Source organism: Mixophyes fleayi, chromosome 5 (genome assembly GCF_038048845.1).
Source record: "Mixophyes fleayi isolate aMixFle1 chromosome 5, aMixFle1.hap1, whole genome shotgun sequence".
Lineage (NCBI taxonomy): Eukaryota > Metazoa > Chordata > Amphibia > Anura > Limnodynastidae > Mixophyes > Mixophyes fleayi.
Window position 1 is genome coordinate 17,361,671 of NC_134406.1, and position 17,624 is coordinate 17,379,294.

General features: G+C 42.9%; 1 protein-coding gene across 10 annotated transcripts in view; it reads left to right on the plus strand.

Annotated features, from left to right (window-relative positions):
• Nucleotides 1–17,624, plus strand: part of MTSS1 (MTSS I-BAR domain containing 1) — a 131,684-nt gene that overhangs the window by 24,297 nt on the left and 89,763 nt on the right. For 9 of the 10 annotated variants that reach the window (XM_075211730.1, XM_075211736.1, XM_075211739.1 and 6 more), the window contains exons 2-3: nt 911–972; nt 2,900–2,973. In XM_075211730.1, the coding sequence (XP_075067831.1) occupies nt 911–972; nt 2,900–2,973 (136 nt within the window). Of the gene's footprint in view, nt 1–910; nt 973–2,899; nt 2,974–14,649; nt 14,669–17,624 lie in introns of those variants that run through there. The other variant, XM_075211738.1, reaches the window with a different exon arrangement.

Below are 17,624 nucleotides of genomic sequence, written 5' to 3' on the forward strand. Positions count from 1 at the left end.
TGGGACTTGTAGTTTTACAACACCTAGTGTCACAGGTTAGCCAACACTGCCCTAACACTGCCATCTGACTATCTACTGGACGAGCATGCTGGTACTTGTAGTTTCACAACACCTGGAGAGCCAGGTCTGCTATATATCATGCTTTTTATTTATTTTTTATGTAAAACTTAAGTTACTGCTGTCTTTATCTGTACAATGAGGAAAGTTTTAAGGAGTTTTTCTAGTATAGGACCTAAGCAAGCTATGGCTGCCCTGTTGTTGATGAACTGCCTGTCCCAGCATGTTAGACAGAGACCCAGCAGTGTGTATTTGCTCTGGAACACTGGGAGACGTTTCTTTCTCTCAATATATTTCTGTTGCTGAAGAAGTAAGTCATACAGAGTTCTTATCTGTGTAAAGATGTCTGGTTCAAAAGTATAAACCACAAATGTGCTCTGAGGGTAGATCGGTACGTGCCAGACAGAAGGTGCCCATTGTCCAAGGTTCACACAATGTGTTATCACACCAGTGGCAGGTGGAGACCTTTGCTGTAATCCTGGTAATAATGAAAGGAGAACTAGGTTTACTGTGCAGCAAAGGTGAATCACATAGAAGTATAGTTTATTTGTCTTAAAGGGGAACCTCGTGGATTTTTTTTTTTTTTTGGTTCACAGTGAATCCCCTATCTGTGGGGTTTTTCCAGGCTGACAGGTGAGAGTGGTTTAAAAGTAATCTGAGTCCATCGTACGGTTATTACGTGGGCTGATGGGAAGTCTGCCGCGGTTCTACTAGGCCAAAGCTTTAAAGTCTGGAACTGTCCCTGAGAATTGGGGACAGTTGGCAACTATTGCATTGTTTTGCAGACTATAAATGGAATATTGATCACAAAAATACATTTTCTAACCAGATTGTGTGTTTGCCTTTCTTTTAGGGAAGTTATCCGGTTTGGGAAGATTTTATCAACAAAGCAGGAAAACTACAGTCGCAGCTTCGGTGAGTTTTGTGTTGTTTGGTCCTTTTACCTGTGTGTAAGGATACATCAATGGACAAGCAGAATTTAATAAAATAAAAAAAGGAAAAAATAAGATATGGCTGATATGGAGCTGTGAGTATCGCTAAGACAGACTCCCACCCACTTTTGCTTATATAGTTTAGAGCAGTGATGGGTGGAGGACATGTGATGTGGAAGTCATTAGCGCCTGTTCTGCCTCATTCTCTGCTTGTTGCAAATTAGTGATAAATAAGATTGGGAGAAGCTGGCTGGGGGGGCTGCAGATGAAGGCTTAGAGGTTGGGGAAGTGTGAAGACCAACAATAGCTACTGTCAAACTATTATCCTCTGTAAAACGCCCACTATGTGATCCCTTGCTGTTTACATCAATAGACTTAATAATAGTCTGAGTGCACATTAAAAATGCATCTCTTTCTACTCAGATGGGGGAGATTTGCTAAAGCTTCTAAAAAGAAAAAGTGAAGCTGTTGCCCATAGCAACCAATCAGATTCTAGCTATCATTTATCCAGTGCATTCTAGAACATGATAGCTAGAATGTGATTGGTTGCTATGGGCAACACCTCCACTTTTTCTTTTTTTAAGAAGCTGCAGTAAATAAGTCTAATATTTGTAGTTGCCACAAGCTTGTTTGTAAATATGGCTTTTATATAAGGTAGCTCGGTTTATTTTCCTTTTTTAAAAGCTCCCCCTTTGGTCTATACGCAGATCTATTTTCTGAACCAGCAATGAGATGGTCTATACTGGGCTGTAGGTGACCAGCATTAAAATCCTCTGACAGCTGAGAGCCTGGACGATTTGTCAATGAAAGTGCTAGTCCGTTGCTTTGTGAAACTGGGTCGCTGAAGGGGGGGGGGGGGAGTAAAGGCAGCTGACGTCTTTCATGCGCAATTCTCTCCGCACAGCAACTCCACGGCTCCTTCAGTAGATGGGGAGATCTGTCGCCATGGTAACACTCGAGCTGGGGAGCGCAGACTGATTTAGGCTAAGAAAGAGCAAAGAGGAAAGAATAACTAGATATCGCTTGGCTGTTTCTCCTCCTCACACTGCAGATGTTGGAGTAATGTCTTTTGGCAATAAAAATGATTTAACCCTATGTAAAGCATTGGAATTGGCTACATTTTATCTTTTGGGACATTAACAATAATTGCATTTTGGTGTGCTTGCACCAGAAAAGCATCTCTCTGCAGATATAGCTAGATGCATCATTCTAGCATAAACCACACTAAAACCAGTGAGACCCATGATTAAATGTTATGTATGGTCCCTGTAAGCCGTGCATTCTGAAATGTAACCATCAAGTGTCCTACACAAAATGGAGGCAGCCATTCCGAGGACGAAGCCAATATTCATTCTACCAATTCACTAGGAATGGTGACATCGCTGAGGCACAAAATGGCTGCCTCCACTGAGTTGACAACAGGTATGCATTACAGGGGTTGTAATTTACACACCTGTCAGTGTTTAATCTTGCTGATTAAAACATAGGACTTTACACCACACTAGAGGGAGATCCAAAGTCTGTCTAACGTAATGCATTATATTACATAATGTTTATTTGCCCGTTCTGCACCATTAGAAAACAAACAAAATCACACTGAGGAGGAAAAAAGCAACGTACATAATCAATAAGATGGTTTATTCTTTTGTATTTAATAAATTGAAAACGTCAACTCGATTTCACACAACCTATATAAAGTGATATTTTAATGGCACTACTCATTTAAAAGCAGCCTGTTCTCTGCCGTCCAAGCTGTGGGGCTTTGACGCATCATGAATTCTGCTTTATAATCACTACAGTTTTTAACATCTCCATGTTGATGATTTGCGTTCTAGAAGGAACCAGCATCATGCACAGGCTATAAACTGAAGAGCTTGCAGTCTAATACAGTTTTTTTTGTTTCCCTATAGCACTACAGTAGTGGCTGCTGCAGCGTTCCTGGATGCCTTCCAAAAAGTCGCTGACATGGCAACAAATACTCGGGGTAAGCACATTTCAGTATTAACCCCTCCAATCACAGTACGTCCCTACAATGCAGTCCGTTTCACCTCCTGTTTCAAATTTCTTAACGGCTGAGCCGCATACGTTGCGTGTAATCAAAGTGATGTAATCACATTGTATTTTTAGCAGTTTGATTAAATATTAAATGAAAGTCAGTTTAATTTATATCCACAGCTCAGCAGTTTGCAGTAATCTGACATCCATCCGCTTGTGTGGTCATTGAATCATTTTGTAGAAGAGATAACATTGTCTAAACCTATTGCTGCCACTTTGTATGTATGGCTAGTGAAACTCTGCCATAGAGGAATGAGGGTGCAAGTATCATGGGATCCTCCGAGCCAAGTGTATGGTATCTGTAAAATAGAGATCAGAGGCTCTGAGATCTCCCTCGTTAATGTATATTTATTCTGCCTCCTCTTCCTCCTCTTCCTCTTACTCCTCTTCCTCTTACTCCTACTTCTTCTCCTTCTTCTTCTTCTCCTACTTCTTCTTCTCCTACTCTTACTCCTACTTCTTCTCCTACTCTTACTCTTACTCTTACTCTTACTCCTACTTCTTCTTCTTCTTCTTCTTCTTCTTCTTCTTCTCCTACTCTTATGTCTTCTCCTATCCGGCAGACACTGCTCCATCCTAGATGGAAACAATTTGAAGAGTCTGCAGACCTGTGGTTCCATGGGGGTTTCCTGCCTCCCCGATACATTGTACTGATTATAATTAAAGCACAGGCTTGTAATAGGTTCTATATAATGTGCAGCCACATATAGGATATTAGAGTATCAGAGAGGCAGAAATAAGCCTATAGACCTGTGTAATTCCATATAATGGAGTGTTTGGAATTATCAGCTGTGTGATCATCAATAGGATTAAAATATATATATATATATATATATATATATATGTGTGTGTATATATAATATATATATATATTAAAGTGGGAAGGGGTTTCATAAATATGTGCAGTGTTGGTGATGTATTTTGGTGGCTAACACCTTTACATCCTGGTCTGGAGTACTACAGGCAAGCTGCAGTCTGCCCCAATATATATATATATGTCTTTTGCCATACTCAAGATTTACCTCAATCTGTCAGTTTGTGGTTGTTTAATGTAAAATAGAATAGGAATAGACAGAGGCACCAGATTAATATCTCCTTTACCTGTCTCTCAGCTTGCCCAAAGGCGTTCTCTGACCACTGTAATTCCGAGTATCTCTCTCAATTTTATGGATGACGTTTACTTGGCTATAAGGTTGTCACACTGTATGAGCGCCCCTTCAGTTTCGTTCTCTAACACATACGGTTTCTTTATGAATATTTCTGACTATCTAGGGTAGCGGTCCAAGACACGATGGAGCCGACGGCGCAGTTTACGGGTGGCCGTTTTTAAATTTGCTTATTAACATTTTTTGTTGCTGTACATACCCATGAGTCATAGTTTCTCTCCCGTAGGATGTGCGCTTGTTTTTCAACACTATTGTATTGTGTTTGAAGCGATACTGTTTTAGTGAAGCACCCTTTGTGTGGATTCTGTATTTCTTGCTTTCTAAACTAACAGACATTTTTGGAGATTTTAGCTAATCGGTAACCATCTGGAGCTCTCAACTCTGAAAAGTACACTTCTTGTTTTGATTGTGCGCCAACTCTCTGCTGCTCCAATTTTATATTTCAATAGCCTTTTATATTGTGATCTAAAGTAATGTTTACCTGTTAGACTGTATAACGGTGCTGTGCCCTTGAGCTATAATTACTATTGGGATACATTCGTTATATATGCAGTGTGAATTTCCACATCCTTTTATTAGTTGCTAAAGTATTTAAAGCAGCAATTTTAACAAACAAGGTTTATTTTTATTTTTTCTTAGTCAGCAAGTTAAGTACTGTTTTTATGCAAGCATCTGTAACATTTTTCTTAGCTGTTCTTCTATAAATCATTATCTTCTTTTTAAAATCTCTTGGAGGTTCTAAAATATGGCTTCCACATACACAGACACAGGCCCGCAGCTGTCAGCATGTCATGTGAAGGCAGAGGGGGATGAAGGAAGGGGAGGATTGTACTCTCTCATTGGGGTGTTCCAAAGCCTTTCTGCTCACTGCATTATGTGTCGCGTGACTGTGGTTGCCATAACTTTGAAGCATTATAAATCATTAATAGCAAGTTGAAGAAACAAGCCAAGGGAAAATGGTAAATGACAACATTCTTCTTCTAGCCTGTCTTAGTCATTATGTTAAAAAGAAACACCTCATTTGTTCATGGAATTGCTGCTTTCAAGTTTTTACAGTTCATTCAAATGGATGTTTATCAAAATTTAGTTTAGTTTGAATTTCTCAGTTTAGCACCTGGATTTAACTGTTCAATAAATATTTTTTTCTGATCCAAAAAGCGTAATCCTTCTGTCAGTATTAAACTTAGTACAGAGCACGTTGTTGGTATTTGGCAGTGATAAAAAGGCTGCATGTGGTCTCCAAGCCTGGCAGTACATCTTATAACGGGACTGACCTGTAGTCCGCACAAGGCTCATTGCATCCAATGTGTGAGCAGCGGGAAGAGAGGATGTCACTGGAATGTGTCAGATTGAGACAGGCTCAGTGTAATGTTCTATGTGTTCATAAACTTCCAGAGCGCTCTGGGACTTCACACAGGGTTATCATGGTATCGGCCTTCACAGAGCAGCTTAGAGGCTGTTTATTCTCTCCATGTTTATAAGTAATGACAGTCACAGGCTAGTGCCCTTCTCTGAGCAGATCAGGAGTGTACTAAAAGATTATTTTCGATAATTCTGGGTTTTTTCAAGAAATATTTTTCTGTCCACAAGACTTACGCTGGGCATACAGGGCGCAGTGCAGCCACCCGGTCCGAGCAGTCAGGGTTCGGTTCAGTTTGGCTATACACATGGGATTCCAGTTTGTGCAGACCCAGTTGCTTGAGCTAAGTTAAGATGATCGCACACACAGGCAGACAGAGGTTCTGTGCGGATGTGAGTTTTGGGCACGTCATACATGCTCTGATATTGGTCCAAGTTGCTGTGTTTCACATTAATGATCATTAAAAATGCTCATCACCCTCTCACCGTCCTCATCACCATCTCACCGTCCTCATCACCCTCGCACCGTCCTCATCACCCTCGCACCGTCCTCATCACCATTTATTTACACCATCATCTTCACCCACCTTCATGCAAAAGGGCAAGTCATACAAAATACAAACCTAATTTTCTGTTGTATTTCCACCTGTGACATACAAGCAACATTCATGTCCACCATTACGTACAGCACAGAGTAACCGTAAAAGCAAGTCCATGTTGTATGAATATCCTTTAGCTGCTCGTGTCCCTCCCTCCCTCTCGGCTTGTTGCAATCTTCATGTTGTAAATCCTGTATATTGCGTGTTTTTACTGCTTATTCCTGTCTCTTATCACTGGGACATTCGCATCAGTCTAAGGACTTTCATCTCTTTCTCCATTCTATTTTTAGCAGCAAAAAAACAAATTTCCTGACCTGTCATAACTTTTATTTTATTTCTAAATTATATTTATACTTCTTGTTTTTTTTAAAAATTTTATTTAAAGTTATAAATGTACATTTATTTAATAACACATTTAACACAAGTTTAGATTTAAGCATAATAGTCATTGTACATAACATGATTCAGAACCTCGGGTATATATCCGTCACCTACACAGAGGGAGCAGCCATTTTGTCACCTGAACCAATATCAATTCACTAGTAAATTGCGACATGTCTGAGACAAACAGCACACGGTTATAATACAGCGTGCAAATCATCAGTAAGCAATTTTACACGTCTGTAAACTTTTATGGATCCTTATTGGGGGGGAAAAAAAAAGAAAAAAATACTTTTATTTCCATTTTAATGACTATATCATCAGTGCATCAATTACTGTGGGGAATTTAGGTTCATCCTGTCCTTGTTAGTGAGAGAAATTGGCTTATAATATTATGGCCCGTTACTTTCATATCAGGGCTGCATTAAAATCTCTTGATGTCTCTTCGCAAGGTTTCTGTGTCCTACTTTTTTTTTTTTTTTTTCCCCCTCCACTTTGAAGATCGAGCATTAAAGCTCATTTTTGCATTCGTGTCAGACCTAAATTGTGTCAGATGTAAATTAGTGCTGCTTTAATGCTCATTGCCAAGGGTTTCACCAGTGCGAGGGGGATGAAACGGTCGCCATGGCAACACACTCAACGTTCACCGTCCAGCGCGGTAGCTGGCAGGCGATAGGGCGAGAGAGGATCTGCTCTGCATCCTGCGTGAAATTAACACTTTGTGACTGAACTGATGCTTAGCTGAGCTGTGCGCTAGGCCTGCAGGGGCTGTGTGTAGGGGAGAAGTCATGTTGCATTGAAGGACATTGCATGATCTGTGCTGCATATAGAAGACGATGAAATACCACAGCACAGTTTCCATACACTGTACGTCCGTGACCTGAAAATACTTCTGCTATTTCAGCTATTGTGCTTGAAGTAAAAAATTTGAATTTCTTTATTTTCAAATTAAAGGGAAACTGTCTTTTTTTTTTTTTTTCTCTATCACCCCTGAAAAATCCATTCATGGTGGAATACGGTTGTCCATAAATGACTGATCAATGATTCTGTGGCCAGTTTGGTTATTTGGTGATCAACACTGGCGGATTGGTTTGAAAGATGTCCATACATGGTTCTTGGCCAATGACTGACAACATACACGCGAAAAAAGAACCAGATTTAAGATTTCAGTTAGATCAAATGTAAAATGAGTGGATAACTTAATTTCTATGATTTGCATCTTTTATTGTCCTAACCCTCTCAATGGCCAATATATGCACTGTTATCCTCTTTTTCCTGTTGTATGTACCTGTATTTATACTTTATTATTATTACCATTTATTAATATAGCGCCACTAATTCCGCAGCGCTGTACGGCAGCCAATTAACCTACCAGTATGTTTTTGGAGTGTGGGAGGAAACCGGAGCACCTGGAGGAAACCCACGCAAACATGGGGAGAACATACAAACTCCCCACAGATAAGGCCATGGTCGGGAATTGAACTCATGACCCCAGTGCTGTAAGGCACTTGGGTCATGAGGGAACCCTTGCACCCATTTGTACCTCCCCCAATGGAGGTAGCCATTTTCTGGGTTGACCCAATATTGATTAGAACGCAGTCTCTCAATTCATGCACAGTTTACCGGCTCCAAGTTCAGGTTCCTGATTGGTGGAAGCTGGTGTCTAAAGCCCCTTCCTATTCATCATGATGGCAGGAGAGTGGTGAAAACACTCTGACTTTGCGGTAAAAGAATTGCGCTGTGGAACGCTTACAGCCACCACGGATCCTCGTGGTTCCAGCGGATGCTTCATTCATGTTAAGTAGAATTTAATTTTTTAGATTCACTCATGGTGTCGGAATTGAAGGATGACAAAGCAGATACAGTTGTTTTGTTGGATGAATCTAAACATTGTGATATTGCAGCCTACATAGGCAAACCGAGGGGGGTCCTAGTGCCTGGAAAACCCCCCTCCAAGCCTGGGGCACTGTATAATTGATGTGTCTGGACCCTGCCTCCACTTCCCACGGCTCTGCTTGAAAAGAGAGAGCTGTGTGCACCTAACAGTAGTGCACGCAGCATTGTCCATGTATATTACGGAGTTAGGAAGAGTTGGAGAGCAGCCAAGTACTGTCTAATATTATAGCCACGCCCCCATGCATGCTGGTCACGCCCACTTGTGGCGTGGGGTGAAAGCCCCCCCTCTACAAATCCTTTGTTTGCCCCTGGCCTATTGATATAGTAGGTATTGGTGACATCTCTGGAGCGATACATGACACGTCATTAGTTCCTAATGATATCCCGTTCCTGTCTCAATTGCATAGGAGTGATGTCATTTGGGTCCTTTTACTATAGTACGGAGGACCCATGTTTGTTTAAAATACAGGCGCACACATTTCTTTGTATGTCATACTAAACTGGACTAACCATTGCAGCTTCTGGTTCCCGTACAAGGGTTGGAGTCCGCCATTACTGGGATCTTCTGGCACAAATGTGATCCTCTGGGTCGCACAAGAGCCAGATGTGATTTCCCGATTTGCCTTCAGAGCATAAACTACAAAAAGTCTAGTAAGGTCTGGTTACTAAATGTAATAACTCTGGTCATAAAGAGGTTAAATCCAATATTCTGCTACTAACTCTCTTCATCGTCCCTGCATCACCTATATTCTACTCGCTGAGAACAGAGCCGCTACTCAATTTCTGTACCTGCTGCTGAGGTGAGACGCTCACATTTGAATGCTATTAATAAACGTTCCCAAAAATAGCTCCTTCATTTGCCTGTCTATTTTCCCTTTTCTGTCTCAGGTGATAGCTGCTGACTTCTCCATGTGCACAACGGCATGTGCAGGCTGCTTTGCATACTACTCATAGGTCTTGTTTACAGTAAAGAGTTACCCTTGTCCCATGTGTCGGATTGTCACACCAACCATCTGATAAAGGTCTGCGAGCTGCCTGTGCCTCACGACGCCTCTGCAGCAGTTCAGCGTTGCATTATAAGCTCTCTCAAGTGGAATATAAGTAAAAATATATTTCATTTGATATTTTTGTCACTTCAGTTTGGATTATAAGGTTTTAGCGTAGGCCACCCTTACGGACCACCTCCAAGATCTAAGGGGTGGTGATGTGGCATGGTGTTCCCACCTCCTTTACCCTCTCACGGCTACGTCTTTTGAGGGCAATGAAGATTTAGCCCTTGGGCTAAGCTGTGGCGATCCGTGAGTAAAGGAACATCCCTAGGCTTGTGGAGAAGGTGGTCTTGGGAACCTTGTCCCCAACAGAGCCCCCCCGGTTTTGTTTCTGAGATTAAAGGGTCCATTACTCCTTTTGAGCTTTTGGCTGACAGGCTTTGCTGAGACTTGTAGTTCCAGAATGGTTCGCAGGGGCTAACCTCTGTAATTCTCAATGCTTCAGAACTGGGCCACATAATTATTCTATTGTAATAATCCAGATTGATTGGATCACATAGTAAAAATGTTGTGACCGATTGTGTCAATTACCATCTTCAAAGAACATGGTTCAAAACAGCCTGCGGAGCTTTTAGTACATGACCCAACTTCAATAAAGTTATAGTTTACATATGAATAGATGTATGGACCAATCCTGATACAATGAGAACTGCGGGATATAATACCTGCGCCCCAATTCTCAATTGCACGCATTGTATCAGAAGGTGAGTTCCCTCTATTATGGTGTGGAGCTACAAGCATCAAACAACCGCTAGAGAATCACACATTGCCCCTCTCTGATTTAGGGGTATATTTACTAAACTGCAGGTTTGAAAAAGTGGAGATGTTGCCAATAGCAACCAATCAGATTCTAGCTGTCATTTTGTAGAATGTACTAAATAAATGACAGCTAGAAACTGGTTGCTATAGGCAACATCTACAGTTTTTCAAACCCACAGTTTAGTAAATCTAGCCTTTAGTCTTTTCCAAAACAAAGGGGTAGTTTTTTTAAACCTTCTAAAAAGTAAAAGTGGAGGTGTAGCTCATAGCAGCCAATAAGATTCTAGCTCTCATTTATCTAGTACATTCTAGAGAATGCTAGCTGCAATCTGATTGGTTGCTATGGGCAACACCTCCACTTTTCATTTGCAGAGTTTTAATAAATCAACCCCTTATTTCAATGTTTCCCACTGCTGTTCTGAATTTGTGCTGTGCATTCCTAATTTTGAAATGAAAATAGAGATTTGCCAATAACAGGAAGCCCCACTTCCCCAGTGTTTTTCGTGAATGGATGGTATTCATTCTGTGATTCCTAATACCCCCCCCCCCCCCCCCCTCCAGGTATATCTGACTTGTCAACATTGCAAAGAATATATTGTTCTGCTAGTTGTATAGTTATTTTGTGAGCCACCCCCTCCCTGCTTCTATGTAAAATGTATTTGTGTCAGCAAAGAATATTTTTTTTTTATGCAATCACGTTACCATCTGAGCTATATCTCTGGCTTCTCAGTGTACATGTGTCCTAGTTAACTGGTGGGATTCTCGTATATATTTGTACATGCTAAATAGTTTTCTCCTCTGTGTCTAGGAGGGGGGCTACACTTTTAATGACCGCTCCCATTTACATTAGTGAATACTATCCCATGACTAATTGACACAGACAATATCTGTATCTATCAATCTTTGAGGGTACTGACGCTGGAGACCTTTGAGCTGCCATGTCATAGTATGTGTGTTTGTGCTTTATACCCCTGGATACCTCTCTATGGAGTCGGTGTTTACCACGTAGCATAGACCTTTTCATTTCTTTGGGTTTGTTTTGCATATATGGCCACAGCTTTATGTATACGGATGTTTGGAGGAACACACATAGGAGAGGTTTGTCTATTGTGCTCCCTGGTTTTCAGGACACAGCTGTTGCTTTGTATAGAGGGAAGGTTTTCTTTGTTTCTCTGTATAGTATAGTATGACTTTGCTGAAAGCCGCAATTCTCTTTGTCAACATGTCTGTGTGTTAGTGTGTGTGTGTGTATATACTATATATAGCCAGTCTGTGGGCTCACTGCCGCTCATCCTATGGGGAGGGGGCTATCACCTGACGGGGGAACAATGCACATGCAGTAAAGCCACAGTTTACTGTCTCTGTATAGCAAAGTCTATGTAATAATAATAACAATGTAAAAAATAAAATAAATGAAGACAACAATATATGGGGCATATTCAATTAGCTTTCCGGTCCGCGGGATCGCGCCGGAACGGGCCTCGTAGTCAATCTACGGTACCGCAATAACGTGGATTTTCGTTCGCAGCCCATAGGGTTGCGTACGAAAATCCGCGTTAATGCGGTACCGTATTAACGGCAATACTGTGCAGGATTCGCAGTAACGCTGGTTACCGCGAACCAGAAAGCTAATTGAATATGCCCCTATATATTTAGTGTGACCAGGCCATGTGGTTGTTATTTAACTAATTTAGGTGTGGTTTTATGTATATGAAAAATATAGATCACTATAGAGCTATTATTAAATATCATGCAGTCCCAATTACCCTGTATTTGATGCACAGCTAGTTTAGTGGCGGCTATGCAGTATAGAGAGCATTCTAGAGTCCGCTATGCAGTTTATAGAGCTTTTCTAGAGTCCGCTATACAGTATATAGAGCATTCTAGTGACGGCTATGCCATACAGAGAGCATTCTAGTGGCGGCTATGCCATACAGAGAGCATTCTAGTGGCGGCTATGCCGTGCAGAGAGCATTCTGGTGGCGGCTATGCCGTGCAGAGAGCATTCTGGTGGCGGCTATGCCGTGCAGAGAGCATTCTAGTGGCGGCTGTGCAGTATAGAGAGCATTCTAGAATCCGCTATGCAGTATATAGAGCATTCTAGTGACGGCTATGCCGTACAGAGAGCATTCTAGTGGCGGCTATGCCATGCAGAGAGCATTCTGGTGGCGGCTGTGCAGTGCAGAGAGCATTCTGGTGGCGGCTGTGCAGTGCAGAGAGCATTCTGGTGGCGGCTGTGCAGTGCAGAGAGCATTCTGGTGGCGGCTGTGCAGTGCAGAGAGCATTCTGGTGGCGGCTGTGCAGTGCAGAGAGCATTCTGGTGGCGGCTGTGCAGTGCAGAGAGCATTCTGGTGGCGGCTGTGCAGTGCAGAGAGCATTCTGGTGACCTTAGTACAACTGTACTAGTGATATACAATACAGAGAACATTTCAAAGACAGATTATACAATACAGTCTGGTGATCGGGACTCAATACAAAGGGCCATCCAGTGACTGCTATAAAATGCATGGCCCAAATTTCTGGTAGCTTTACAATGCAGACTGTCTCCCTTACCAGCTTACCTCTGCTTCAGTAATGGATAAGAGAATGACTGACAGGCTTGTAGACTTGCTCTTTGTAAGCACAGGCCAGGGATTTAAAACCAACTTACAAAATTGCAGTCTTGGCTTTTTTTTTGGCTGTATCAGATGCCATGAGGACACTGTCCTAAAGATGTGGGATGTTATTCAGCTCTCTGTAATGGATTGGGAAGATAGTACTTTATATTTTTTTAACAAATCTGCAGTAGAATGGCAGGTTAAACCTGTATTGTATCTTCAGGAATCATATTTGAAAATTTCAAACTTCAGTCACTGGTCCTGTACAGTGTATTCATCACTTACACACAGCGAACATCTCTCAGGCACAAGGTCACTCCTTGAAGAGCGTTAAGGTGCTATTCATATAAAACATACGGGTGGTGCAGAGCTTACTTTGCATAACAATGTTTTGCAATTCTGTTTATTGCCGTTAGACAACGTTTATTGCCGGACAATCGTGCAAATACAGAAATTACATAACTAATACAGTAAGCAAACCATAAATACATGAGGTAGTTACATACTCATGAGCGTGAGTAAAACTGACAGGACGTACAAGGAGACTGACCGTAGACAGATATGAAATAACAGGTGGAGAGGACCCTGCTCTTGAGAGCTTACATTCTATGTGATGGTTTATAATCGATTTTTGTGTTGTCCTGTAGAATAGACTAAGGTAGGGTATACATAGCAGGTATTTCACCTGATTAATGTGCCAATCACACAATAAACGACTGTTAGGTCTGATATCACATTGGTGTGTACGCTCCAACAATTATCCTTCCAAAGCACATCGTAATGTTTGATTTTATAACTGGGCTTAAAACCTCTACAGGGACAAACGCAGGATTTGCAGAGGGCGGTTTGAACACCACGCCGACAGTGGGCGTGACCAGCATGCATGGGGGCGTGGCTATAATTTGAGACAGTGCTTGGCTGCTCTCCATCTCTTCCTGTCCCCATAATATACATGGGCAATGCTGCGTGCACTACTGTTAGGTGCACGCAGCTCTCCCTTTTCAAGCAGAGCCGAGTGAAGCGGGGGCAGGGTCCAGCTACCTCAATTATACAGTGCCCCAGGCTTGGAGGGGTTTTCCAGGCACTAGGAACCCCCCCCCCCCCCGGTTTGCCTATCCTCTATAAACGATGGAATGATGTTGGGCAAGTTCTGCAGTGCGTATTCACTCATAAACAGATCTCTATAGAGTGTACTGAGTCACCATCTTTTCTGCCGATTGTTATGACAGATGAAGAGCACAGATCTGACGGTAAATGGGGTAAAATGCGTACAGTGTGTACACATGAATCGGCTGCTGATCGGGTCTTCCAGTCGTTTGTAAAATTGTTAACGATATCACATCGAGAGAAATTTTCTGTAGTGTGTACCCAGCCTTCATTGTGGGATAATTTCAGATGGAAGTGGACACATTATAATATGGTATCTGTTAGAATTGGCTAAAACATTTTGGGCTGGGTATAATAATATTAAGTGAAATCTTTTTAATCTGAAGATGATTTTTAAGTACCCTTCGGTGGTTCCCTGACTAGCTGAGCCCTTCCCCGTTACCTAGAGCTGTACACGCACAATGGATACGACGGGAGTAACTTTGCGTTTCAGCTCTTTTCTTTTTAAAGCGTATTTCTGTGTCGCGCTCTCCTGTTACCAGTGGTGTAAACATGAAACATTAATACACAGGTTTTATGTTGCATGAAAATTAACCCCGAGGAGTCGGGTCAGCTTACCTCTGATTCACTGCCTCCCAGACATGGAGGGCAGCGGGTGAGCAGGTCACTAGGAGGTGTCAGGAAACGTTCTTGTATTTCAGCAGCTTTAGGGTACGTACACACCAGTATATACAATTCATTTTTATTTTTTTTAATACGTGTAGGAACGAATATTATCCTACATCACATTTATGCATTTAAATGTTTCTACAAGTAGGTTTAATCTGTTGTGTTTTGGTTTTTTTTTTAAATGCGTGTCTGTGACAGAACCAGTCACAACGGGCTCCTATTGCAATTGAATGAAGTTTTCAAGAGCTATTTTTAAAATAACGCAGCACAAGTTAAATGCAGGTAAAAATGTAAATATGTACGGTCTCACTTGGTAAAATGGAATATAGTAGGGTGTTAATGCAACATTTGTACCAAGAGATGATTTCTTCCAAAGTTCTAATTTATTAAAAGCTAGCAAATGTATGTAACCAGATTTCATGAGATCTTGTCCTCTAGGGGGCACTGTCCCATTGGAGATGTTTTAATATTTTATTGTACAGAGAAAGCAGTTTTCAGTTACCACATAATATGCTGAGACCATAGGTTTATTAGCACAGAGAAAGAGTGTTACTAGACATGACAGGAATGTAGCTAGGTACAGCGATAGGATCAGGTAACGGCTAGTATACATGACAGCAGGAAGTGTCTGCCACTCCCCCAAGGGGGAGGAGCTTAGAGCAAAACACCAAAAAGCATCAAAACGATAATGTATGTGTTTACAGTGTTAGAAGAGGGGCGACTGTCGTGCATAGGGTCATCACGTCCTGACACTGCCAGTGAGGAGCGGCACAGAGAGGAGCCAGAAGACCAAAGAAAAGAGGAAGAGAGCAGAAGAAAAGAAGTTCATAGAAAGGTAAGTAAAGAACAGAGGGGGGGACACAATGGGTGGAGAAGGGTGGCGCAGTGACGGAGGAGGGGAGCGCAGTGTGGTGGAGGGGGGAGGAGGAGGGTGCACAGTGGTGGAGGGGGCACAAAGAGAAAGGTAAGTAAAGAATGTAGGCGAGCACAGTGTGACGGAGGAGGGGGGGCGCAGTGTGGAGGAGGGGGGTGCAGTGTGGTGGAGGAGTGGGGGGCGCAGTGTGATGCAGGAGGGGGGGCTCAGTGTGACGGAGAAGGGGTGCGCAGTGTGGTGGAGGAGGAGGAGGGGGGGGGCGCAGTGTGGTGGTGGAGGAGGAGGGGGGGCTCAGTGTGACGGAGGAGGGGGGGCTCAGTGTGACGGAGGAGGGGTGCGCAGTGTGGTGCTGGAGGAGGAGTGGGGGGGCGCAGTGTGATGCAGGAGGGGGGGGCTCAGTGTGACGGAGAAGGGGTGCGCAGTGTGGTGGTGGAGGAGGAGGGGGGGGGCGCAGTGTGGTGGTGGAGGAGGAGGGGGGGCTCAGTGTGACGGAGGAGGGGGGGCTCAGTGTGACGGAGGAGGGGTGCGCAGTGTGGTGGTGGAGGAGGAGGGGGGGGCGCAGTGTGGTGGTGGAGGAGGAGGGGGGGCTCAGTGTGACGGAGGAGGGGGGGCACAGTGTGATGGAGGAGGGGGAGTACTTCTAAATTTCCACATTCATCATCATCATCATCTATTTATATAGCGCCTCGAATTCCACAGCGCTGTACAGAGAACTTGCGCATCAGTCCCTGCCCCATTGGAGTTTACAGTCTAAACACACACACACTCACTCACTCACTCACTCACTCACACACTTTGATAGCAGCCATTTAACCTACCATTATGTTTTTGGAGTGTGGGAGGAAACCGGAGCACCCGGAGGAAACCCATGCAAACACGGGGAGAACATACAAACTCCACACAGATAAGGCCATTGTCGGGAATCGAACTCATGATGCACTAGTTCTTAGTTAATGGATTTGCTGCCGCCACAGTGCGTAGTAGATGGGTCTGTTAAAGGTGTCCGTCCATTAGATTTGTCAGTCTGTTTTATTGAGTGCGTCTTCCTGATGACCCTGAACACCACAACCACCGTACCTCCCTGGGAGGCCTGGACCCTTTTCAGTCACAAGTCAATAGAGGCCACATGAATTGAATTCCATTATTGCTCTTCACTTGCTGCGTGTAAAGAGCACATTGGAGAACACTGGCGTTTCCATGCTGATTGTTATACAATGGTCACATCCCTTTCCTGTGACTTCTATTGAATGACAATAGTTGTATTTGTGAACTGTCAGGAGTCCGCTGGTTAACTTGTCTCTGTTCTGCACAGTACACTTCCCGCCTCAGATATGTCACTAAAAGGTTAACATCCTTGTATAAGTAAGTGTTTTATTGGAATAACTCATAGGCTTCAGCTTCTCTTTAAATCAAATGAGCACATTGTTCTGCTGTAATGGATCTTAAACGAAGCATAGAGCCATTTAAAAATAAAGTTAATTTTCTTGAATGTACGGTACTTGTCATGCAGTTTCGAAAAATCTAAATATAGTACAACCTGAGTAAAATGCTAATTGCAGTGCACAAAACAATCTTCAAAAGAAATGGCTATAAAACTGCCTTCCCTGTTATATATTTCTGCTGTAATTTCTTGGGCATTATTTGGATGGATGGATTATTGTAGGCTGTCCTGTGGGCTGAAGAAACCTATGACACTAATCTCATGTGATCCATACTAAAAGCTGGCAGACTTCCTACAGTTTGATGTCTTAGGATGTTACTTAGGAGCACAGTGACCATGCTTCTGCCAGTACATGGGTTGTTTAAACGCTGATTAATAGTCATGAATCTTTATACATGGCAGGGGCATATGCAGGATTTGTAGAGGGGTTTCCACACCACGCCACCAGTGGGTGTGACCAGCATGCATGGGGGTGTGGCTATAATTTTTGACAGTGCTTGGCTGCTCTTCAACTCTTCCTATCCCCATAATATACATACATGGGCAATGCTGTGTGCACTACTGTTAGGTGCATGCTGCTCTCCCTTTTCAAGCAGAGCCGTGTGAAGCGGGGGCAGGGTCCAGCCACCTCAATTATACAATGAGCAGGCTTGAAGGGGGGTTTCCAGGCACTAAAAACCCCT